General features: G+C 40.5%; 1 protein-coding gene across 1 annotated transcript; it reads left to right on the forward strand.

Moving 5' to 3' along the window:
• Positions 1-663: 663 nt before the first annotated feature.
• On the forward strand, positions 664-22,437 carry ECRG4 (ECRG4 augurin precursor). Its single transcript, XM_075265151.1, is given in 6 exon segments — positions 664-744; positions 746-801; positions 14,931-15,046; positions 18,501-18,548; positions 20,463-20,620; positions 21,974-22,437. Coding segments are annotated over 6 exon segments (621 nt in total). The 3' UTR covers positions 22,136-22,437.
• The last annotated feature ends 3,328 nt before the right edge of the window (positions 22,438-25,765 follow it).

Below are 25,765 nucleotides of genomic sequence, written 5' to 3' on the forward strand. Positions count from 1 at the left end.
ATCAATATAACAAAAGAAGCCAAACATCACTATAACAATACATTAGCAGGATATTAAGGATAGCCTAGGCTTAAACATTGCAAGTGGATTAAATATATACAAGAGATATTGACACACCAAGAAGGATTTACTAGCCACAAGGAGTTAACCCCTTTAGTGGTGTTTTTTTTTTTGGGTAGATAACTGGAAAGATATCATTTAATTTGTCAGAAAATCCAAGGTCCCAATACAAATATTATATGAAAGCAATAAGCTGAGTTTTATGTTGCATGATGGACTTTAATAAAGGTATAATACTATACACTTGGCAGAGCTCACAGTAGAGAGTTCATTTCCGCATACATATCTGTCTTTGTTTTTAGATGTATTTTAGTTTGTTTTTTTTGTTATTTTTGCCTCTTATGAATATAACAAAAGCATAAGCTTTGTTAGATGCCAAATCTCCTTCCCAAATCCATTGTTGTCCCTCTATTATTGAATTTACATACACATTAATAGAATTGATGCAACTATTCTACACATCTGCAAGTAATACAGCTTAGGATGTGGCATTTGTGAAAATCCAGAAACCTGATTCCCCAGCCTAACAGCCCTCACCAAACTTTTTACAGAAGGTCTGGTATTCATAAACTGAAGATTTTTTTTAATGAAAGTGCCTTTCACATGAGTTCACCTCCTGTCCAACTAGATTTTAAAACACTACCTACAGCTAGAGGGTATATAAGGAATACCTTGTGCAGCGGAGGGACACAAGACACCCTTGTCTTCTGACAGGCACTTGGAAAGCACATCACTTCAGAGGTAAGGTAATAAATAAGTTTGCTCTTTTTTTTTTTACAAGCAGGAAACACATTAAGAAAACAAACACAAGCTCATTCCTGAATAGGTTGTCAGGTTCAGAAATGACTGCACAGTTAGGATTTTACATATTGCAAGTCAGTAGACTATTTAACATGGCAGCGTGTTCTGTGCCCATAAAGCAGTGTGCAGAGCTCTTACTGTGAGTTACTGCTTGCATTGCTTATACTCACCATATAGGAGGATAAATCTGATCAGATTGAGAATATGACATACTTATTGCTGTTTGTACACTCATTTCCTATTTTATTATTAGTTAGAGCAATTGGTACACATTTGTTAAAAAGCAAAGTGAATGGTATGATGCTTTTTTATTTATTTATTTATATTGATACAATTATATTGTTTGGTTATGAGCTACAAAGGTTACAACTATTCGGTCAGTCTAGGGAAGACTAGTATTACTGAGAATAAATCAAGACCCATTATTCATTATTAATTCTTTCCCATGGTGTATAGATTTAACAAAGTTGAGTTTGTTTTGAGACATAATGGGTTGTGTTCAATGCATATATGTCAGTTTGGAAGGTACATTGAGAAGTATGGTGTAGTTCTGAAGTAGCTCCACATTCCTCAATGATGTTGGGGTATATGGTGCAAGAAATTACAAGTTTAAAAAAACCAAACACTCAAATTCATCTTTTGTATGTCTGTAGATTTAGCCATAGAAAATATCTGGAAACGGTTGCATGTGTTGTGCCCACAGCTTCCATGGTTGTCTGGTTTCGGAATATAATTTATAAATACCCTATTATGACATTTGAGTTATTAGAGCGACATCCAAGACTTCCACCAAGTATCCAGAGTACAGAATGGCTACGCAGAGCTCTTCCCTGGAGAATCCGTCACATTACACAGACTGCCCATTTACTCTAATAGGCATTGTGCAATTATTGGTTGCCTTTATGATGGTGCTCAATGGGAAGTGAAGATGTACCGCTCAGTTTACCTAGAGAGTAAAGCTTATTGCTGGGGTCCCAGTAGCAAGATGACTTGTGTTAACATTATGTTTCTTTGAGAGTCTTTCTTAAAAGAATGCATTTTTTTTGTACTTTTGTTTACAATTTTTAGTTATTTATATTTATAGTTATTTTATATAGTTATTTCTGCCTTTAATTGGACATCAATAAATATAAATCAATTGAGCTGCCCTTGTCTTAAGTTTATTTACTTTTTGGCTGTATCTGCTTGACAGTGAGACTTATCACTCAGCTTTTACAAACTCCCAAATCACAAAGCTCTCTTTTTATAGAGTTATACCTCCATTTCTCCTTTAAGAGCTCATACATTTTTTTTTAATATATATATATATATATATATATATATATATATATATATATATATATATATATAAAATGTATTTCTGTACAGAGCTGTTCTAAAGCACTATAGGGGCCATTGTGTACCTCTGCATGCTACTGTTTAATACAGTGTTAGACTAAAGCTCCTTTGAGCGCCATATTACAGCATAAATAGTGGTATAGAGGCAAAGAGCAGGGGCTCTATGTACCTCCAACAGGCTGTGTTCATGTGCTCTGCTATGTACATAATACCTTAGGGGGTGTTCACACTTGCGCCGCTGTCCGCCCTTTGGGTTTCCGTCCTAATCCCCAGAGAAACTGCATAGGTGACAGTTTGCCAGCAGTCAGTTTAAAAACTCATGCATGGGCACAAAGTCCTCGATGTCCGACTTTGTGTCCATGCAGAAAAAAAACTGTTTCCTCGCAGAGAGGCTGCATTTGGACACAGGAGGTTTGCTTTAAAAAGCCATTCAAATGAATGGGTTTTTAAACTGACCGCTGGCAAGCCAGCCCCTATCCAGTTTCTCCGGGAATTAGGACGGAAACCTTAGACAGCAGCGCAAGTGTGAACGCCCCCTTAAAGGGATCCTATCATTCAGACAACATTTTTTCTAAGTACCACGTCCGAATAGCCTTAATAAAGGCTATTCTTCTCCTACCTTTCGTTGTCTTCTCCATGCCGCTGGTTCTTGTCGGTATATAAATTAGCTCTCTCGCAGCACTGGAGGCGGGACCCAGCACTCAGACAGCACTGGAGAACTCTCTCCAGCGCCGCCTCCATCTTCGTCAGGAATGCCCTCTTCATTCTCTTCTTCCGGCGGTGTCTTCTTATTTCTAGGCCTCAGGCAGAATAGACTGCGCATGCCCCCAAGCCCCGAGAAAATGGCCACTTACAATATTATGCAAGCAGCCATTTTCTCGTGGCCTATTGGCATGCGCAGTCTGCCCAAGGCCAGAGGCCTTAGAAGTTACAAGCCACCGCCGGAAGAAGAGGCTGAAGATGACGCTGCTGAAGAAGAGGAGGCGGCACTGGAGAGAGTTATGTTATAGCAATAATTTATGCAATTTAACTTATTTTTAAGGTTATTTATAATGTATTGTCAAGACTGACTGCCTTATATGTACCTACCTATTGCATATGAACACTGACAACACCTGCTGGAACTGCAACAGATTCATGAGTTGAAAAGGAAGGAAAAAGGGGTCAAGGAAATAACTTCAATAAATTGTAAAGCGTCCATTGTTCAAGAAGGCGATCATTCTAAGTGGGATATAAAAAACCATAATATTTAAAGCATGGCTTATACACTATTAGCAGCAAGTGATATAAAATAAACTGAAAATTTACTTTTATATACATTTCAATTGCTGGATTATGGAAATTAACATTATGCGAACATAGAAAATAGTAGTATGCATGTGTATCTTGGATTTTGGATTTATAGATATGTGATACTGTTTTCCATTATATTACTTTGTTAAAAAGAATGTGTAGTGTGTAGATACTGTCCTAAGGGTAGGAAAGCTATGATGATTTATCTCACTGATACAACATAATGCCTTTCGTTTTAAGACTGCCCTATAAGGGGAAAGTATTAGTCAAGTTGGGTCACGTCAGACATATACACACTTGCATTCTCATACTACATTTAAACTCTGCACATATTCATGAGTTCATGAGTTCAGTATATAACATGAATTAATAAGTGGTCCAACGCCATTATCATCCGGATTAAGCCTTTAAAAACCACTTTAGAAATAAATATACTAATATGTTTAAGCAGGCAATCAACAACCCCCAAAAACCCTACCAACCAGCAGAATACAGCTGGCACACAGACAGCTAGTTAGGGGGAAGAGGAGCTTTCTGTGATGGCAGAATTGGCTCTGAGTATGCTAGAAAGGGAAGACTAGGAAGACCATCACCGTGCAGCCTACTGCTCACAGGGTCACGATTGAACAGATACTGGTGGTTTGGGAAAGAAGATTAAGGGGCAATGTTTACTGGGGCTGTGGTACTGAAGAAGTTTTTTTTTACTAGAGTGTAAGACAAGGACGAGACCTTAGTGCAATATGGTGCTGGCCTGTAGAAGCTTCTAACCATGGTATGGAGAAAACATGGAGTGAGCACTACTCTTACCATAGATGTCAAAGCCAACAAGAGAAATTCATCATGGGGTTGCATAACCACTAGAAGTCATCTCACTGGTGGTCAGTCAAGTGATACAGACCATGAAGGATTATTCCAAAGGATTGAAAAAATGCTGCTTTCTTCATGCTGATAGGGTCGTACTGGTACTGGTCAGTAATATATTACTGTGTATTATCCTGTATCTGTATTACTTTGCTGCTGTAACATACTGACATTTCCCCACTGTGGGACTATTAAAGGATTATCTTATCTTATATACTATGGGGGATCATAAGAAAGGGGTGATATACTGTGGGGGTGTCATAAGAAAGGGGTGATATACTGTGGGGGTGTCATAAGAAAGGGGTCATATACTGTGAGCGTGACCATAAAAAGCAGCATCATATACTATAGGGGCAAAAAAAGGGACTTATATACTGTGCGGGCTAAAAAAGGGGGTCATATACCATGTGGTGGGCTAGAAAAAGATGGTTATAAACCATGTGGTGGGACATAAAAATAGTTTTGTATACCATGTGCAGGCTAGAAAAAAGGGGGTTATATACCATGTGGGGTGCCAGAGAAAGGGGGTTATATAGTGTGTGCAGGACCAGAAAAAGGGGGTCATGTATTGTGTGGGAGGCCAGAAGTAGGGAGTTATATACCATGTTTGGGGTTAGAAAAATGGAGTAACATACTGTGTTGGGGGATAGAAAAATGGGATTATATACTGTGTGCAGGGCCAGAAAAAGGGGGTCATGTATCATGTAGAGGGACCCAAGATGGGGTTTAAAATAGGGTGTTATGCTATGTGGGAGCCAAGTAAGGGAATTTTTTTGATCTGCAAATGGGGGACACATCCTAATTAGGGGGCCCCATTTTGCAACCAAAGATAACCGGGTTGGGTATTTTTTTTTTTTTGGGGGGGGGCCTTCTTTAGTTTGCCTCATGCAGTAGAGAGGTTCACCCCTGAGCAGGGTGGCCAAATTATATATCCAAGTTGTGGTGGATTTTTAACAATATGGTGCATGCGATTATTGGATATTCCTTGTTCATGCTGATATTTGGACAGCATGAGTAAGGTTTATTGGACATGATGATGCCCATGTGTAAGTGGCTGGAGACTTGGATGGTGCAGACCTGGATTGGAGAGCATAATTATGTGTGAAAGAGATGTATGACTTGGTGGTCCAACAGCTGAGCCCCCAGGTTCTGTCAACTGTAAGTTGAGGGAGTTGCCACTCTCATGTTGGTAATTGGGTAGGGGTGAACAATCGGTCTACAAGAGAGACTGGAAATTGAGGAGAAAATGGGAGCCTGTCCCATAAGTGGTGGGTCAACAGACCAATATATGGTTAACTGCATATGAGGTACATCCTGAGGAGGACTCAGAGGTTGTTTGAGTGGTATATGATGCACCCCTGTGTTTGTGGGGCACTCAGAAAATGAGAGTGTCAACAACTAAGATATACAACGACAAGGATTACTGGTTTGCCTTCTAATATTGAAGGTGACAGGGTCAACATGGGCTTTTGAAGGATCATCCTTAGCAATCATGGAAGTGGGAGAGTCAAATAGGAATGCTTGGTATGGAGATTAATTTCTCAGTCTGGAGGTCACCAGAACAACAATCCCGAAGCTGAGTCATCATCATCATCATCATCATCAGCTTGTGCATAGGAAACAATAGCAAAGGGGGTGCACGATGCATCGTGCACCAGTCTAATTAGCATATGAATAAAAACGGACTTATTCAGAAACCACTGAGGCAATTTACATACTAAAGGTAGGTGTGGAATAGCATTTCTAAAGGCTATGCAAGGATGTGATTAGTTAAAAATGACTTTTGCCAATGATAGAGCCCCTTTAATGTAGGGTTTAAATGACTGCTAGTTCACTAGGGGGCCCCAGTCATGCCAGTAATGGTGAGGAAGAAGATGCACATTTATCTTGCCTCCTTTAGGGTTTACACAGCAATAATGCTACAGTGATTCTCTGTATATATAAATTAGAGGTTCTTAGTGAACTATTTGATAAAATTGTGAGAGCCTATCTGCCATGATTCAGATGGTAATCTAAACTATATGGACATGTGCTTGGCAATTTCATCAAATTGTGCGTTAAGAACTTTAAATTTATATACAAAGATTGTGACAATAGCAGTAAAGCAGTTTAAACTTCATAGCTCTAATACCTGTATATGTTTTAGCGCCCTTTGAAGAGCACCACTGAATTTTTTGTGTTTGCTTGTGTTGCAGCCTCTGCATGTAAGCCACAGACAGACTGGGTTTGCTAGAGTGAGAGTTGATCTTTGTCAGTGACTGTGGCTCATGGAGGGGATGCCAAATAACAGCTTCTATGATGTTTATATGCTCTAATAGTACCTATGTAAAGTGATTGTCTTTATGAGACCCCTTTACTATTTTTTTTCTGTATATGAATCAAACTACTTTTTTTAAATCAATTTCCTAAGCTCTGATTCCAGTAAAAGGATTAAAATGAGGCCAATCGTATTAAGAATAAATGGGATTATCCTGTAATAGAGTTCAAAGCAGTAAATGAAAACCAAGAGTCTAATTATCTTTTAAGGAAATGTTAATGAATGCATTGCTTCTAGTCTCCGCAACTGGATCCTTAATATTTACTCACCAGAAAGACATTGTGGACAACGCTATCAGCAGTATATTGCATTTCCTGCCAGGTCTCAGGTTTCTGCAGGAATACTTAGCAAGAAGCTGTCATATAGATCCAGTATGACACACTTGTGAAAATATGCAGTGAACATCTGAATGAACACTCTATATTTTACTGTTTGTCAATAAAATGAGCCACAGGCTGGGTTACTGGGGTGTAAAGGAGAATTGGTTGGGGAAAATAGGAGAGAAAAACATCTAAGAGGAAAATTAGGGCCTATATTACACCGCATCTCAAGATAAGTCAAGAGACATCTTTAAAGTAATTATTATTATTATCATTATCTTATTCTGTGTATCTTGATATTTTCATTCAGTTTTTAATGTGATTTTATATTCATGTAATAGGGTCCGTGTGCTTGCCGCACACGAATCATTTGTGTGGGCAGTACGGGACAAGCACACGGACCCCATTATAGTCTATGGGGTGCATGTGCTTTTACAGCACAGCACTTGCAATAGTGTATGTATTCCGTTTGGGGGGTCTCCATGCGGACTCTCCTCGGATGGAATACAAAAGCAGATGTGAACAGGGCACAAGGATCTGACTCTGTGAATATAACAAAAAGCCACAAAATAAGAATATCCATCATGTTGAGGGGTATGGTATTTGTTTCTAGGTGTTACTACTCTTATATTATGTCATGGGTTTGTAGGGCTGTATGTGTTTATAATGCGTTTTGTGGTGGTTTTGGAAATCGCAGTATACCTGCTACATGTGTTTTTCCACAAAAAGGGGATGCGATTCCCTAGAATCTCATCCACTTTGTTGTGACTGTAAAATGCCACGTTTTTTTTACCGAAGCATTTCCACTGCAGGTAAACCACGGCGTTTACACCATATGGGGCCACGGACAAATTTGTGATTATTTGCTATTAATCTTATGCAACATCACCATCGCCAAGTCTACATAAAGATATCTGTTTCTTTGTTTGATAATATAGTAAAGCACACCAAGATTCGAATGATTGCATGTTTATTTTGCCAAATATTAGGGTGCATTCACACAGAGGAAAATGGCGCTGAATTTGGTGTGGAATTTTAGCGCTGAAAAAAGCGCCTCCCATTGATTTCAATGGGTTGCTTTTTCTGCTAGCAAATTCAGCGCCATTTTCCTCTATGTGAATGCACTAAAGTATCAAAAATTCTCCAGCAATTTTATCTATTTAACATTTCTATTCACATTAAAGAAATGCTTTAGGCAATTCTAGGTCATTTGTTTTATTTCTAAAATGCATTTCTGTATTTCATCAAATTATCTTGCATATGTTCTACACTGTTCCTGAATTCATGTAAAGAAACCACACTGGAAGCTAGTTCGCATACACCATCTCCCCAGGGTTTATCTGTCTGAATGTTTACTTGGAGGTGACAGGTCACTTCTCAGCCAAGGGTCTTCTATTTTCATACATGTTCTGTTTTTCAGATAGAACAAAATATAATATATACTGTGGGGAAATTAGCTTGGTAAAAGCAGCGGGGAAGACCAAAGACAGGGACACAAAATATGGAGCAAACTGGTTTATTTAGAAAAAACAGGAAAATAAATAATCCCTGACTTCAGGCACAAAATGAGCAAAACAAAATACAGCCTTAACTTCAGGCAAAAACAAAATAAAAACCTGCTCGTCTGAGCCACTAGCTAAACAGAACAGATAATCTAACTATACATGTGGCTTACTGCCAGCTACACAAACAAAACAGGAGCAATATTTTCTCACCAGACTCAGGGTTACAGGACAGAACCATACACCTCCTTTCACTCCATGGAACTGCACTGCAATGCAGGAGCTGCAGCCTTTTCTAACCCAGTAATGAGCCAAGGATCTACACCTGGGCTGAGGCCTACTCCACATCCGCCCTGGACCACACATATGTCAGAAACCTGGGGCTGATATATCTGGGCTCCAGCACTCTGCCTGTCAGCTTCTCACAATATATATGCTTACTGTTACAGTGTGTCCCACAAATACATCTACTGCAGTAACATGCTACAAAGTTTAGTAAGAAGGATAAGAAAGAAGAAATGTAATGTAGTGCTTGTAATAAGTGATGCGTAAAGCAACGACTAAAATAAAAATACAAAGAAATGATTTTATAAACACTTATCACTGAAGACCAGAGCACCAAAACATAAAAAATGCCTAATTCTAACAAACAACTGGTCACTGACAACTATCACCTGCAAATTATCCTTCTGGCTTTCACTGAAGAAATGTGGGGAAAGAACCCCAAAATGGGCCAGTCCACTTGTCATGATCTGGTCTCAGAATAAAAAAGTGGAACCGCTCCTATTGGATTTGACTAGAGTTAGGGTGCACTCACACTACGGAACGCCAGCGTGTATCACAGCCGTACACGCCGGCGTTACAGCAGGGCTGCCGGACACTTCCCATTCATTTCTATGGGAGCTGGCATGCGAGCGATCCCCATAGAAATGAATGGACTGCTTTTTTCCATTCATTTCTATGGGGAGCGCTCGCATGCCGGCTCCCATAGAAATGAATGGGAAGTGTCCGGCAGCCCTGCTGTAACGCCGGCGTGTATGGCTGTGATACACGCTGGTGTTCCGTAGTGTGAATGCACCCTTAATGTGGATAGTAGGGCTAAGGGATTTTGTATTGTTCACCTTAAACCAACCCTCCTGCGGCTACTGACTTATTGCAGATTTAGTTGTCTCTACAAGCAACTGCGCATGGTTTACAGATTATATTTGTACAAATCTGTGGTCAGGGTGGGCAGAATTCATGTATCACACTAAGACCGATGCAGCTCAGGACAGGCAATAATCCAAGGCAAATCTAAAATTATAAACAAACCCACCATCACAAATGAACAGGATCCAGATAAGTTTGTCACTCAAGATGTAGCAAGTCTGAGTCAGTTGTTACGCCTGTTCACTTTAAGATGGAGGTGACTCTATGTCACTCAGGAGAAGATCAAGGAGAAGAGAAACAGCAAATGTTATATGGTCCGCATCCCATTCACTAAGCTAGTCCTCTGTCGCCTGGGCTTTCTATAGTGCTGCCACCAAAGTAAGAAGTAAAGTTTGTAACTATTATATAGATCACTATCTTACTAAGTAATAAGACTAAACAGTGAGATCCCAAAAATTTATATCAAACAAATACTATTCTATGTTTGTGTGCCACCATATAGAGCCTCTGTGCAGTACCATATTATGACCGTATTTCCTCTCTAATTTAGAAGCAATGAAGTATGGAAGATTGATAGCAGAAAAAAGCCATATGGTCCACCCAGTTTTCCCTTATACTATTACCAATTTATCTTAGGATGGATGTGTTTTTCATGTTTCTCCTTTCCCTTCTTTCCTCAAGGCTGTGAGATAGTAAAACCCAGAGGCGTAACTATCGCTGTAGCAGCCAGCCAGTTGCCATGGGGCTTGCGCCCCTAGGTGGCCACTGCTGCTTTTTTATTTTAATAGGCTTTTACCTGCTAATGGTCCATATTTACTTAGCAATCCTCGCTCCTTCTCATGGTCACCTCTGCTTCCCCTTCTGCCCTCCAGAGAGCCCCTGCGTCCCATATCACATCTCTGACATTGAACATCTAAGGACGTTGCTGACAACAACATGATAAGGGATGCATGGGGTCTCATGGAGGGCAGAAGTGTAAGCAGAGGTGGCCATGGGTCACACTAGCATCATGCCGCATAATGGCACCGGTGTAACCCACATCTGTGATGTTATAGAAGAGAAGTCATGCTGGAGCCCAGGAGAGATGAATATCATTGGTTGTTATGTTTGTCACCTCCCCTGGGTCTGAAAAGGGGGGTATTATACTATGTGTGGGGTCTAGTATAGGATATTATACTGTGTGGCGGTGCCGATTTAGGAGCGGAGGGGCCACAAAGTCATATGGGGGTGGGTTGACCCAAGTCAAAAGCTTGCTATGTGGCCCAGGTCCTGTCAGGACCCCTAGATCCTTCACTTCTGAAAAACTGTACACTGAATATGGTAGGGGCTTCCTTGGCCCAAGTGCATTATGCAGTTTTCCTTGTTGGGCCAATTCATGTAGTAAAGTCCCACCTGAAGTTTCTTTATTGCACACTTTTGTGTCATCGGCAAACAGGCAAACCTTATCTAACAAATCTTCTCCTATGTTGCCCACAAAAAATATTAAAAAGAATAGGACTCATTACAGACTCCTGACATCCACCACTTGTGATTCGTCCTCCAGACTCCACACCAATAAAAACAAAGCTGAATTTGACATTCTATAATGGAAGTAATTTTTTTCAGATTCTATGCAGAAACCACTTTATGACATTGGAGATAAAATGAATAAGGCCTAAATATGCTTATGCTGGCAATATTGTCTAAAAAGCAATTATTCAATAGAATTACTCCTAAAAAAAGAGTAATAGTGATAAAAGATGAAAAATACCATAATCAGTGGCGTAACTAGGAATGGCGGGGCCCCGTGGCGAACTTTTGACATGGGGCCCCCCCTCCCCAAACCGATGCCGAAGACCTCGACTGACCCCCTCCTCCGCACTCTATTATGTCCCTTAGTAAGCCCTGCACACAGTATTATCCCCAATAGTGTCCCCTGCACACACAGTATTAACCCCTATAGTGTCCAATGCACACAGTATTAACCCCTATAGTGTCCAATGCACACAGTATTATCCCCCATAGTGTCCCCTGCACACACAGTATTTACCCCTAGTGTCCCCTGCACACACAGTATTATTAACCCCTATAGTGTCCAATGCACACACAGTATTAACCCCTATAGTGTCCCCTGCACACACAGTATTATTAACCCCTATAGTGTCCAATGCACACACAGTATTAACCCCTATAGTGTCCAATGCACACACAGTATTAACCCCTATAGTGTCCAATGCACACAGTATTATTAACCCCTATAGTGTCCAATGTACACACAGTATTAACCCCTATAGTGCCCCTGCACACACAGTATTATCCCCCATAGTGTCCCCATATGTCCCACTGTGGAAACCTATAACCATTTATTATACTCTGGGGTCTGAAAAGACCCCAGAGTATAATAATCGGAGACCCGGGGGATTAAAACCATTAAAAGAACAGAGACAGTTGCTTACCTGTTCCTGTCGGCTGTCCTGTCCGCTCTTGTCCAGCTTTAATGACGTCAGACGTCACATGACCCGGGAAGCTGGCCTGGGTCATGTGACGTCAGACACGAATGACGGAGGCCTGGCAGGATCGCGGAGAGGTAAGTAACACTGTTTTTTATGTTACCTTACCCCTCCCGGTGCGCCGATCATTATACTCGGGGGTCTGCAAAGACCCCCGAGTATAATGATAGCCTCTGTGGGCCCCGCAGTGTCACTTGCCGATCCCGGCCCAGCCAGGATCGGCAAGTGAATGGGGCCCGTAACGGACTTTTTAAAAAAAAAAAAAAAAAAAACGCAGCGGTAGCGGCTGTCACCGGGTCCCCTAATGGCCCGGGCCCTGTGGCAGCTGCTACTGCTGCTACCACGGTAGTTACGCCCCTGACCATAATATATTCCTGCAGTGGTCCATATTGCTTGGATATATAACTTTTTGATCTGCTAGCAGAAAAAAAAGCTAGCAGTCTACATAAACTAACATTGCATGGAGGAGTAGGATGACGTGGATTCCGCTGTCAAAATCCTCCTCCATGTCCCCATGTGAACTAGCCCTTACATTGCATCTGTTACTCCTTAAAAACTCTGTGCCAGAGAGAGGAGTGAACAGGGGAACGGGGAAAGGTATTGAGGTTTGTTTTTTCTTTGATGAATACAGTGGGGTACCTGAAACTGTGGGGTCAACATGGGGGGAGGACATGACACTTTGGGGGCAACCTGAGGGGATCAGTTCAGTGTGGGGGAAAATAATAGTGTGGCAGCAAAGTGGGGTGAGGACATGATATGGGGGCAGGGTGGTCTGGACATGATACTATGGGGGCTACCTTGGGGATGGGTGACACGGTGGGGGCAACTTGGGTGGGGGTGACACAGTGAGGGCAGTCAGACAGGTGGGGGAAAATGAACTTTTGGGGGCAACCGGAGGGGGACAGGAATCTGTGGGTGGCAATCTGGAGGGGGACATTATAAGGGGAATATTGTATGAGACCACTAAGGAGCCATTATACTATGTGGGGTCCATTGAGGGGGCATTATAATTTGTGTAGGTCAGGTATTTCTAGGTGGTGGTGATGGGGGTGGGGCCACTTATGAAATCTTTGCATCTTTGTGTTAAAATGGCCCCACAGCAGATGATAGTGCAATTTTCCTCAGGTATGAAATATGGCTAATCCAGAGTATTAATAGTTAGGTTTTAGGTCGGTTCATTTTGCTAAATGTATACTTAATCTTATGAACCTTTTTTGGAGGTATTTTGGAGATTATCTTTAGACAAACAGCGGACCTTTCAGATCTGGGTATAAGCCAGCACTATAGGGACCATTTTGCTATTTCCTAAGGAGCCCTGTCTCTCTTGCATGTATGCCACCAACTACTTGTCATTTCTTAAAAGATATTTCTCTGGCTAGCATCCTCAGGAGAATATCTGGAGGACACGTGAAGGGTTATATCTTGACAATGCATAGTAGACAGAATCTGTCAATGTCAGAATATATAAGACTAGAAGCACACCTTTTATGAAAGACAAATGACAACTGTAAGTGAAAAATGCCGACAATTGCTGATCTTAGACAACAGACTCCCAGTGCTTAGATTTGCTGAACAATGATCTCTGCCTTAAGCATTTCAAAGGGATACTGGGAATCTGAGCGGACACAATATTTTGCATATCTAAAGGATTAGAAGCGCACATTTAGAAGTCAGAAATGACCTTGATAAATAATGAAAGGATTCGCTGTCTTAGAACCAGTATAAAAGGATATGAATAGACAGAGGCAGGAGGAAGTTCGCTTCATTTATCTCCAGTCTTAAAGTGGCCTAAAGGTGGTTTTTATGCTACCAAAATGTGAGTCTGATGGGCGCAAACATCTGTGTTATAATGTGTCTATTGGAGGTTTGCATCATCCTCTATATTGACAATGCACAGTACATGGGGGGGGGGAGGTTTGCTATAATCCCTCCTCCCCTATAGTTGTATTGACATTCATGTTTACATGGGGTGATGTGAGTCACATTTGGCAATAAGTGTAAGTCGCTTATACTGGTGGGGACACTAAGGGTTGATTATACTGGGTGGGGGCACTAAGGGGACATTATACTCTGTGAGTACATTAATGGGTCATTATATTGTTTGGGGGCCAGTAAAAGGGAATTAAGTTATGTGGGGGCCACTACGGAGCCATTGTGCTGTGCGGAACAATCCTGTTTGGAATATGGAGTGATGTGGCATAGAAAGCCGGACATTTTACTTGACAAAATAGCGCGGTATATACTGTATATAGGAGTTGTGACGTATAAATAGAGTGTGACATGTAAACAGGGCTTTGTTGGCCATTTGATGGTCAATATTCTCACTGAGCTATACTCTCCACTAAATTTTTTTTTTCCTAAAAGTTGAAGAGCTATTGGTTCCTATATTGGTAAATACATACGAAATACACACAAATGTGAAATACTGTCATTGATGTTGTTGTTTGTTTTTTTTGCTTATAATTTGTTAAACGGTGAGAATTTTGCTATGTTTCTGGATTAAATTCTAGTCTCGTCATACATTTTACAGACAGGAAATCTGTCAAGCGATGTGTTTATCTACAATGTGAATCCCTGCACTCACATCCAAGAAAAACAGCTCCAAGAGATGTGTTTTCACCTAGATTTCATGTACGTTACTGCCAGCATTCATTAGATATGGCCCCAAGTAACCCTCATGAAAAGAGGTCATTGCTGAAAAGATTATTCAGCCCGGCACCCTCCCTTTACACCCACCTACTTAATGGAATTTTACTGACATGGGAAAGTTAATGGACATTCTCTTCTCTTGCTCTTCTAGGTAAGGGATAACTGGTTTCCTTACCAGGAAGATGGGACTTATTTTCCTCTTACGCCAACGCTTTGGACTATCATGTCTATTCTTGGTACTTCTTGTTATGGTACTTGTATGTCCTGGTGAGTATTGTTACCTCCTGATGTAGAATAGGAGGCCCTGGTGTACCCTATTTTACAGGTTCAAGGAGGAATCTTCCAGAAGATTCTAAGACTTGATTGCATTTCTGCAGTGATAACTGGTTAGTTGATGTTATGATGCTGCACTATAATGTGAATATGTACATATCACACATGAAGAGGACTATCCACATACTGTATTTATAACAACACAAGTGAATGACATTCATATAGCAGAAGTGTAATTTCCTTTCCAGGCTTTACTACACAAAATGAATTCTTCATTTTTCTTACAAGCATATTCTGTGTATATTGCTTCCTGGACTTCAGAGTCAAAAATCACCTTTCCACTTATTCTCCAGAAGGATTGGTAAAATTGAGCGTCATTCCTAAACTAATCTATATTTCCACATCTCCTTGTCAGTCAAATATTTCAGCTACAGCTATGGCATCCTCGCGGTTTTCATTGTGAAACATGCCGCAGCTAGGTGATACCTTTATGGATAGCAAATAGGTTTAACATTTAGTGCTTCTTTTGTATATCTTAAGATGTTACCACTGTCTATAGGGAATCTCTAGATTTGCTTTACTGTTGCCAGTTATATACAGTCCTATGAAAAAGTTTGGGCACCCCTCTTAATCATTTTTAGTTCTAAATATTTTGGTGTTTGCAGCAGCCATTTCATTTTGATATATCTAATAACTGATGGACACAGTAATATTTCAGGATTGAAATGAGGTTTATTGTACTAACAGAGAATGTGCAATATGCATTAAACCAAAATTTGACCGGTGCAAAAGTATGGGCACCTCAACAGAAAAGTGACATTAATATTTAGTAGATCCTCCTTTTGCAAAGATAACAGCCTCTAGTCGCTTCCTGTAGCTTTTAATCAGTTCCTGGATCCTGGATGAAGGGATTTTGGACAAACAATTCAAGTTCAGTTAAGTTAGATGGTCGCCGAGCATGGACAGCCCGCTTCAAATCATCCCACAGATGTTCAATGATATTCAGGTCTGGGGACTGGGATGGCCATTCCAGAATATTGTAATTGTTCCTTTGCATGAATGCCTGAGTCGATTTGGAGCGGTGTTTGGACATTGTATTGCTGAAATCTCCATCCCCGGCGTAACTTCAACTTCGTCACTGATTCTTGAACATTATTCTCAAGAATCTGCTGATACTGAGTGGAATCCATGCGACTCTCAACTTTAACAAGATTCCCGGTGCCGGCATTGGCTACACAGCCCCAAAGCATGATGGAACCTCCACCAAATTTTACAGTGGGTAGCAAGTGTTTTTCTTGGAATGCTGTTTCTTTTTGGACGCCATGCATAACGCCTTTTTTTATAACCAAACAACTCAATCTTTGTTTCCAAAATGAAGTTGGCTTCTCCAAATGTGCTTTTGCATCCCTCAGGCAACTCTATTTGTGGCGTACGTGCAGAAACGGCTTCTTTCTCATCACTCTCCCATACAGCTTCTATTTGTGCAAAGTGCGCTGTATAGTTGACCGATGCACAGTGACACCATCTGCAGCAAGATGATGCTGCAGCTCTTTGGAGGTGGTCTGTGGATTGTCCTTGACTGTTCTCACCATTCTTCTTCTCTGCCTTTCTGATATTTTTCTTGGCCTGCCACTTCTTGGCTTAACAAGAACTGTCCCTGTGGTCTTCCATTTCCTTACTATGTTCCTCACAGTGGAAACTGACCGGTTAAATCTCTGAGACAACGTTTTGTATCCTTCCCCTGAACAACTATGTTGAACAATCTTTGTTTTCAGATCATTTGAGAGCGGAATGTCCATGCTCGGCGACCATCAAACTTAACTGAACTTGAATTGTTTTGTAGAAAGAAATGGTCCAAAATACCTTCATCCAGGATCCAGGAACTGATTAAAAGCTACAGGAAGTGACTAGAGGACGTTATCTTTGCAAAAGGAGGATGTACTAAATATTAATGTCACTTTTCTGTTGAGGTGCCCATACTTTTGCACCGGTCAAATTTTGGTTTAATGCATATTGCGCATTTTCTGTTAGTACAATAAACCTCATTTCAATCCTGAAATATTACTGTGGCCATCAGTTATTAGATATATCAAACTGAAATGGCTGTTGCAAACACCAAAATATTTAGAACTAAAAATGATTAAGATTAATAGGGGTGCCCAAACTTTTTCATAGGACTGTATTTTACCATCCATCACCTATGGATATGTTGTAATTTGTGAGCAAACCGAAAGGTGAAGACTTAATATGAAACAATATTATATGATAATCTAAGAGAACATATTACTTCTACCAGGGTCATAGAGAACTTACTTATTTATCACTGTTTAGATATTGGCCACTTACAAGGCAAAATGGTATACATGCTAATATGTATTATGTGTTGGCAAAACCAACAATTGTAATTGTGTATAGCCTTCCTGGCTAGCAAAATCCCCCTTGTTATGCACCTCCATAGATCACAGATGCTATATCAGGTAAAATGCTGACAGGGTACATGAGTATTAAACATGCATCTTAACAAGTGGACCTGGTGTCTTTTTTTGCAATGGACCATTGATGTTAAGAACCATGAAGTGTGAACAGATCTGTTTAAGCTTCTGCTCTCTCTGGTATCATCTGCCCCTGTAACATATGGCGTATACTTGAAAAAGGAAAAACTTGAGCCCTGAATCCAAAAATTTACCATAAGAGAAATCAATCATTAGCTTGATAAACAGACCGGACCGAGTAGGGAATGTAGCCCCTCAGGCCTACCTGGTAACATGATATCTTTAATGTTTATCTATAGTGTATGCACAGCTGCCAAAGGGAATATACAAAACTTAACACTATATTGATCAGTGATCACAGTTCAAAGAGCTTTGGTGCAGATGAACAGCTAAAAGTTATACCAAAGCTTCAAGGCTCACACAAGCAAGCTGCTTGAGCTGAAAGCTTCCATATACAATAGCACTAGTTGCACATATTTAACTAATCTGAGAAAATGAGCAATGTTAGAATGAACATCATAAATAGATATCTTAGTTTGTTCTAGTGGATGTATTGATAGGAATAAGGCACAGGCACATACCTGAATCACAGACATAATGCTGCAGACAACAGTAAGTGTTCTGTCTCACTCCAAGTACTCATAGATTGTAAGCCCTCGCGGGCCCTCTATAGAACCCTACATGTCGGGTTTTTCTGTCCGCTTGAGAAGTCGGACATCTTCACTTGCGGACAGGGAAGGAAGGGCACGGAGTGCAAAAGAACGCACCCGATGTCCATTTAAATAAATGACAGGTGTCACGGACACAGCTAGTGTCCGCTCCTAATGTCCATGCCAGATTTTGAGCGGACACTAGGAGCGGACACTACCTGTCGGACACAGACAGTAGTGTGAACGCTCCCTAAGATGTTGTATTTCATTGCTGTACAGAAGCACTAAAAATGATTATATTTCTAGATGTTTCAAGCGGAAACAAACTTCGAATGATGCTACAGAAAAGAGAAGGTCAGTCAATATCTACTTATATATAAGGGTTTGTTCCCAGGGGTGGTTTATAATATGTGTGAAATGTGTGGTTGCCCATGCCCGGTGGGAAGTAATTGCATATTTGCCAGCATTATAATTTGACCTTGTAATCAATTGTATTGGCATCTGCTGATTCAGCTGATTACTGTGCCAAGGCATGGGAGTCTACTGGAGGTGAGTGTTTGTTGAGGGAACCTTGTGGGATTCGCCCGGCAGCTTCATACAGATCCCAGGTCTTCCCCTCAGTATAGATCTCAGGACATAATAAGTGGAGGCCCAGGGGAGGTGAGTAAACATAACAAACCTCCCCTGGACTCCTGTGTATCCTCTTTGGACATTTTTTCAGCCTCTGAATGAAGTCCGAGACTGCTGAGACCTCTGATTGGCCCTCATTGGTCATGTGGGTTATGCCAGTGTAATAACTCTTGTGTCTGTAAGAGACTCCAGAGTATACTAGTACTTCCCAGATGGCAAACTCCCAAAATTTTATTTTTGGCCAAACCCAACATTTTTGGAAAAAATCAGTTCAGTCAACTCTATGTATATTCTACTATGGCACATTTTGCTGTGTGGAGGGGCTACTCTGGGACAATATACAATGTGGAGGTGACCTTATACTGCATGCATGTCCCAGGGCTATATGGGACATTATTCTGTCACAGGGATCTCTGCTGTGAATGGATGGTTGCGGGAGGTGGGGTGCTTCCTGAACAGCCCAGGGCCTATGGTATCCTTAATCCGCCTCCTCATAAATCAGCTGTGTGTGTTCGTCTGTTGGGGCTTTTATTAAGACTGATGTATGAATCTGCCCCCGTTATGTTTTGTTTCTGCAGTATTTAGGTGAGATTTCTAAAAATTTCATCCACATTTTACAAATCACACAGAAATTCTAATTTACTGGAAACAAACAATATTATCACACAGAAATCTATTTTAATTAAGGGCATATCCACAAGGGGAGCAAATACACTGTAAAAAATCCACTGCACATTATGTCTTAATTTTATGTATATTTCCTGCAGAATCACTACGGATTTTACCCAGCTCATTGAAAAAGTGAAATTCACAGCATAAATAGACATTTTATAGATCTCAAATCCACACCAAAGGTCAATCTTTACAAAGATTTTTCCTGCATGTGGATGTGATTTGGTAAAACCACCTACTTTGTGGATTTCGTTCCTACACCTCCACAATTGAAAATCTGTAGTGTGTCTGTTCCTATACCCTAATACTTACAATAATGTTACTGATATTAACTATTTGGCTATTTAAAGTCTATTTTTAGTAAAAAACATGTATTCTTCATTAAGTAAATCTTGATCAGCTCTTAGAATTCTGCCCAGTATTGTTCTCTGTTATTTATCTTTGATATTATTTGTGAATAAATTGACAACTGAGTGTAAAGGTTTGTTGGAGTGTCACTATACAGTCTTAGGGTCACTTCACATGGCTAGGCTCAGTCTGGAAAGAGGGTCTCTATATTGGTTGGATATACCAGCCCAAACATTGCTTGACTAAATTTGTCACTTCCACTGAGCTGCGTTCAGGCTGGTAAATCTATACGATACACAGAGTATATCCAGCTCAAATGTGGCCATGAGAAATGGCCCTAACAATGTTCAATATATATATACATATTTGTAGGGTCCACTCTTTTTGACAAAGGGAATTGTATCTTTCAGCTGTCAACTTATTCATAAATAGTCATGAAGTGTAATAGAGGAAAAGCACAACATAGAGCTAAAGATGTTCCAAAATTGTTATTTCAGGAGGAATACAAGTAGAAGAATAAATGTTAGAGGATCTAGGTTTATATTGTTTTTTTTAATGCTGAGCAGGTTGTACAGTTGATCTTGTGAATAATTTGTATTCTTTGTTGTTTGGAAGCAGCTAATGAACCCGCAAAAACAGTTGTATCTGTAGAAGGGAACAAAGCCAATGAGTTCTTGAATTCACTAAAGAGATCAAAGCGCCAGATCTGGGATAGAAGTCGCCCAGAGGTGCAACAGTGGTACCAACATTTCCTCTACATGGGTTTTGATGAAACAGTAAGTGTTGCTAAATGCTACATCCTATCTTTATATGTTAAAATCACTAAATATTCTGGATATTTCATCAAGTAATATTGAGATCTGGACAACCCTTAGTATGGGACATGCCCGGGCATTTAAAAAGGGGTCCGCAGCCACATATTTCCCCTTCCTGTAATGCTGAATCCCCCTACCCCTTCACAATCTCCACTGCTTCTAAAGTTGTGAAGAATGGGAAAGGGAAAAGCAGAAAATATGGGGGGATAAACAGAATTGGAACGGCTCCTTCTGCTATCAGCAGTGCAGCTTTCTTGATCGTCATCATTAGAGATGAGCGAATCTCTCAAAAATCCGATTAGTCCGATTCGCTGAATTTTCCATAACAATCCAATCCAAATTTATTTGCGGCGAATCGCGTTAACTCCTTCTTGACATCCGCCATAATAGTACAGCGCTGCCGGGAAGGACTTCCTGCAAACCACAGCTGAAGCATGGTGCGCACACAGAAACTGTGTTCGCACCCTGCTTTACGGGTGTCAGCCATATCTAACGGCTGACACTGTCCTCTACCACCCCTGGTTGGAGCTGAACTCCGATCGTGCATGTTAACCCCTGAGATGCCTCGGTCAAACATGACTGCGGCATCTCAGGGGTTTTATTATATATTGGGGTCCTCATCTCCCCCACCCGTGACATTTTCGGGGGTGATGCTGCCCTGGGTCTGACAAGTGACTCTGGGTCTGCCCCATCACTGTCCCTCCACATACCTGGTTGATCCTGCATTGAATGGAGATTGTTAGCCTATATGTCTATTCTCTTTTGAGATTGGTGACCATTTGTAGATGCATCCTGTACACGTGTTTTTTTTTAGTGGCACAAAAATAAACTATCCCTTGTGTATGTCCCTGCTTAGTACACTATGTGGAAATGTGAATAAGGAACTTTATCCTAAGACATCCTCCTTTGTCTACTTCTGCTCAGGAGAGATGCGGTGCCGTACTATTCCTACATTCTACTACACAAGTTTATGATATTGCAGAGGTGACCAACCATTTTCAGTTGTAATTGTTCCTCTGATATGGGATCCTGAATGGTCATCAACCTATTTACTAATATGGGGTTTCTACTAACAATCCAATGATGTGAAAATATTGCAGTAAATGTCACAAAAAATATTTTTATCACTACAATTACTGACTAAACATGACAAAGGCTGCTATTTTATAATGTTTGCAACACATTGAGGACAGTGTCGAAATTTGTACTATTGTTTAGGCCAAGCCAATGGTGAATGAATGGGTTTTTATGGTGCTTTAAGTTAATAGGGTGACATATTATATGTAACCATATGGTATATATTTTGTAATATAGAAATATGAAGATGATGCAGATTACTGGATGAATCAACGCCGTGCTGGAAGTGAATACTATGGAGGTTTTTACCACCACCACTATGATGAAGACGCACCAATTGGACCACGCAATCCACATACATTCCGACATGGAGCTGCCGTGAATTATGATGATTATTAGTTCTACCATGAAAAGTAATAGGAAAGCTTTCTGTCTCATTGGCAATAATCCATTTTTTATTTTTTTTTTTAATTTAGCACTAAACCTGTGGGGTTAAAAAGAACAGCTATGGTCCATGTAATTGATTAGTTTATGGTGTCATACTTTAGTCTTGTTGCATAACACATTTGTGCATGGTCACACTTAGCAGAGCTAAAAACGTGTTATGGAAATTAAGGACATAAAGAAGGCAGTAGTTATTTTTGACGCACAAAGACAAACGGTGCTTTCTACTTTTTATGTTTTCATAATAATAAAATGTCAGTATGTAAAGATTGTTGTATTCTTTTTTTAAATAAACAAGTGATATACTGTATAATGCAGAATGTAATGTAATAGCACAAGTATCCTCCTACACTGCACAAGTCCATACTATTGGAAAGAACCTTTTCTATTCCACGAAGTTCAAATGCAATTATACAGAATAAGTACAGAAAAGGGTCTGGTCTTGGACTACACTAGCCCTTAAAATCCCATCCCAATCATAGGTCTTATCATCCAACTTACAGCTCCCAGTTTAGGTGATTGAAGAGCATGTGCGGCTGTAATAATACAGATACATTATGGCTCTGTGGTTTCAGCCTAAGTGTGATTTCACATGATCTGTGTTTGGAAATTGAAACCAGGAGTGGGGGAAAAACATGGTGGTGGTACCTATCTTTCCACTATATTTATTCTCTATATAGGATCCATACAGAATTCAATTGGACACCACTAAATTATTGATATCCACCGCTACTAAAAGTATGGTGAATGAACAGAATAGTGCTCGGCATGTAAACAATATCATAAGCTGGTTGTTCCTGGAAACACCTGCCAAAGTTCCAACAGTCAGTGGTCAATTATCTAAAACTGACGACGTACTGTATTTTAAAGGGGCTCTATCATTGGGAAAAGTCAGTTTTAACTAAGCACATCCTTGCACAGCCTTTAGAAAGGCTATTTCACACATACCTTTTGTATGTAAATTGTCTCAATAGTTTTTGAATAAGTCTGTTTTTATTCATATGCTAATTAGCCTTCTCCATGCACTGAAAGTGTCTGTGAGTACTGTCTGCTCTATGTGTATGAGAGCAGTGAGATGAGTTAGCAGCAGCAGCCTCTCTGCTCTCATACACAGAGAATATCAGAAGGTGCACACAGACACTTCTAGAGTACACAGAAAAGGCCAATTAGCATATGAATAAAAATGGCCTTATTGAAAAACTACTGAGGCAATTTACATACAAAAGGTATGTGTGAAATAGCCTTTCTAAAGGCTATGCAAGTATGTGCTTAGCTAAGAATGACTTTTCCCAATGATGGAGCCCTTTTAAGATAGGACATCAATTTTAAAAGTCAAATAACCCCTTTAACAAACACCATGGTATATGGACTTACAAAGGTTCCCTAAAATGTATACTTTAATGACCTATGTATACAATAGACCATCAATATTTGATCGGTGGGTTCTGATCTTCTGGAGTGGATGGAAGTTTATTAATTTATCATCTTATATTGTAAGCTACCACCATCCACAAAATGGTTATAGTTGAGTGATGTTCTTAGGTCTTTACCAAACATTAACTGTCTGTTTTATGGCACAGTTGAGTCAGCAGATTACTCAGTAAGAGAGCAAGGAACTTCGTCTGGCGAGCTAGCAGAGGAGGTAATGCAGTGTCCCTAAAGTTTGGGTGGTGAGGTTTACTGAGAGCTGTGGAAATTCAAGATAAGTCTGTACTGTCACCCAACCCAGAACACATGGGATACAATTAATGCAGCCCATACGAAAACTGGACAGAACAATAAGAGACTGGGCCACAGTGTGGAGTTTCTGCTTGGTGACATAAGGGCAGAAGTGCAGTGTGAAGACAAAGGAGCACAGTATGGTTTCCTCTATCTCCAGTATTGCTAGAGTACTAAGTGGTGGATGACAGAGGGGTTGGATGCGTCACCCTTGAGGGGACCTTCTGGCAGAAGAAAGCACAGCTGTTTGATCATTGACTTACTACAGAGAAAGCTTACCAGCCCATGGAAGTGACTGTGATTCTGCTTTGGCCATTAACAACTGTGCAGCCAGTGTTAGAGACAAGCTGGGAATGATGGTGCCATGTAGAGGGCAATGGCCAGGAGATCAGCTCTTCTATGCAGGAAGGGGATGAGGAGTTACAGCAGGACTTCTATGAAGACTAAAGACACTGCTCCTGAGAGGTTATTCACAGTTAAATGTTTGTTTCTCTTGCACGTGTTCTCTTTGCACCTGCTGGAGCTGAAGTAGTCTGATCAGATCCAACCAATGAACCAGAAGCCTGGATGTTAGATATCAGTAGTAAAGAGTCATACTAGTGTCACGTAAATGAGTTAGTGGCAAGTGCCACAATGGTATTACATTTTGGGCTGCCTGCGGCAGGTATGGTTACGGTACCCCTGTAGTGTGGTGGGAACTAACCTCCACCTGTGACTAGTGACTCTTAGGTCCAGATGACTGTACTGTTGGGAGTAAATGACCATGTGGCATGTTGAGTGGAGAGTGTCTGGGATGACAGTTGTTAATAGTAGGAATTTGTAAAGTGCTGGAATTCTCTACCTTCCACCAAAATGGCTTTCGGTGAGTGACATTCTTAGACAAGATCAGCCTGTAAAACTTCTTTGTATGTTTACTTGTGCCAGTACATCTTATTATGAATTTTATGATATGTATTGCACTGAATATAATGAGAATTTACTGCACAGTCACTGCAACACTATCACTTTAATTGCAAATAACTGGGTCTGGTACTTTTCTAGACTCCAGTCGGCCTTTAGTTGTTTTGTTTGGTGCTCTGATCGCAGCACACTACGCTTCTATACACTAATGCGCTGGCCTCCCTGACCGTCACTTGTACTATAGTTCAGTGGTCCTTTTGCGTTTATTTGGCAGGCGCTATTATGGCTCTGACAAATAATAAGTTTTCAAGGACAATGCAGCTAGAGGTACTGTTAACAATTTCAAGAGTTACACTGTTCACTTGCCATACAGAGTGCATCAGTGGGGTTAGGTAGTACAATGGTGCACATTGTATGGCGGGTGGGCAGCACGGCTCCAGACATGTTATTACCTGTAGCTGCAATGTCTCAGTACAGCTGATCTGTAGGGGTCCTGGCTGTAGATCCCTAGATTTCAATTCCACTGGAGGACCCTACACATCACAGTCCAATAATGAATGTGGTACTAGCATGATACAACATCTGTTTGTTTTTTATAGCAGAAACAGTGTATAATATGGTAGATGTGATTTTCTCTTAGCCTACTAACTGGATAATCATTGGAGGGATGTTTCCTCCTCCTTACCTTCAACTCAGACTCTTACCTCTACCACCACCTGTATCCATGTACAGTCAAATACAGAAGTCTATGGAGAGGGAATGTACGAGGAGAAGGTCCCTACCAGACAGTAATTGATACATTGTCTCATTTTGTAGTGGTATAGCATTATTTTACCAGGTATAGCAGTCAAAAGGAGCTATCAAGTTTTAGATACAGTTTTAGAAGTTAGAAAGTTTGTTTGCACAAGAAAAGCAAAAGTAGATTATTGTTCTTATTTTATTAAAATAGCATAATCAACCACCATA

Source organism: Leptodactylus fuscus, chromosome 2, assembly GCF_031893055.1.
Source record: "Leptodactylus fuscus isolate aLepFus1 chromosome 2, aLepFus1.hap2, whole genome shotgun sequence".
NCBI lineage: Eukaryota > Metazoa > Chordata > Amphibia > Anura > Leptodactylidae > Leptodactylus > Leptodactylus fuscus.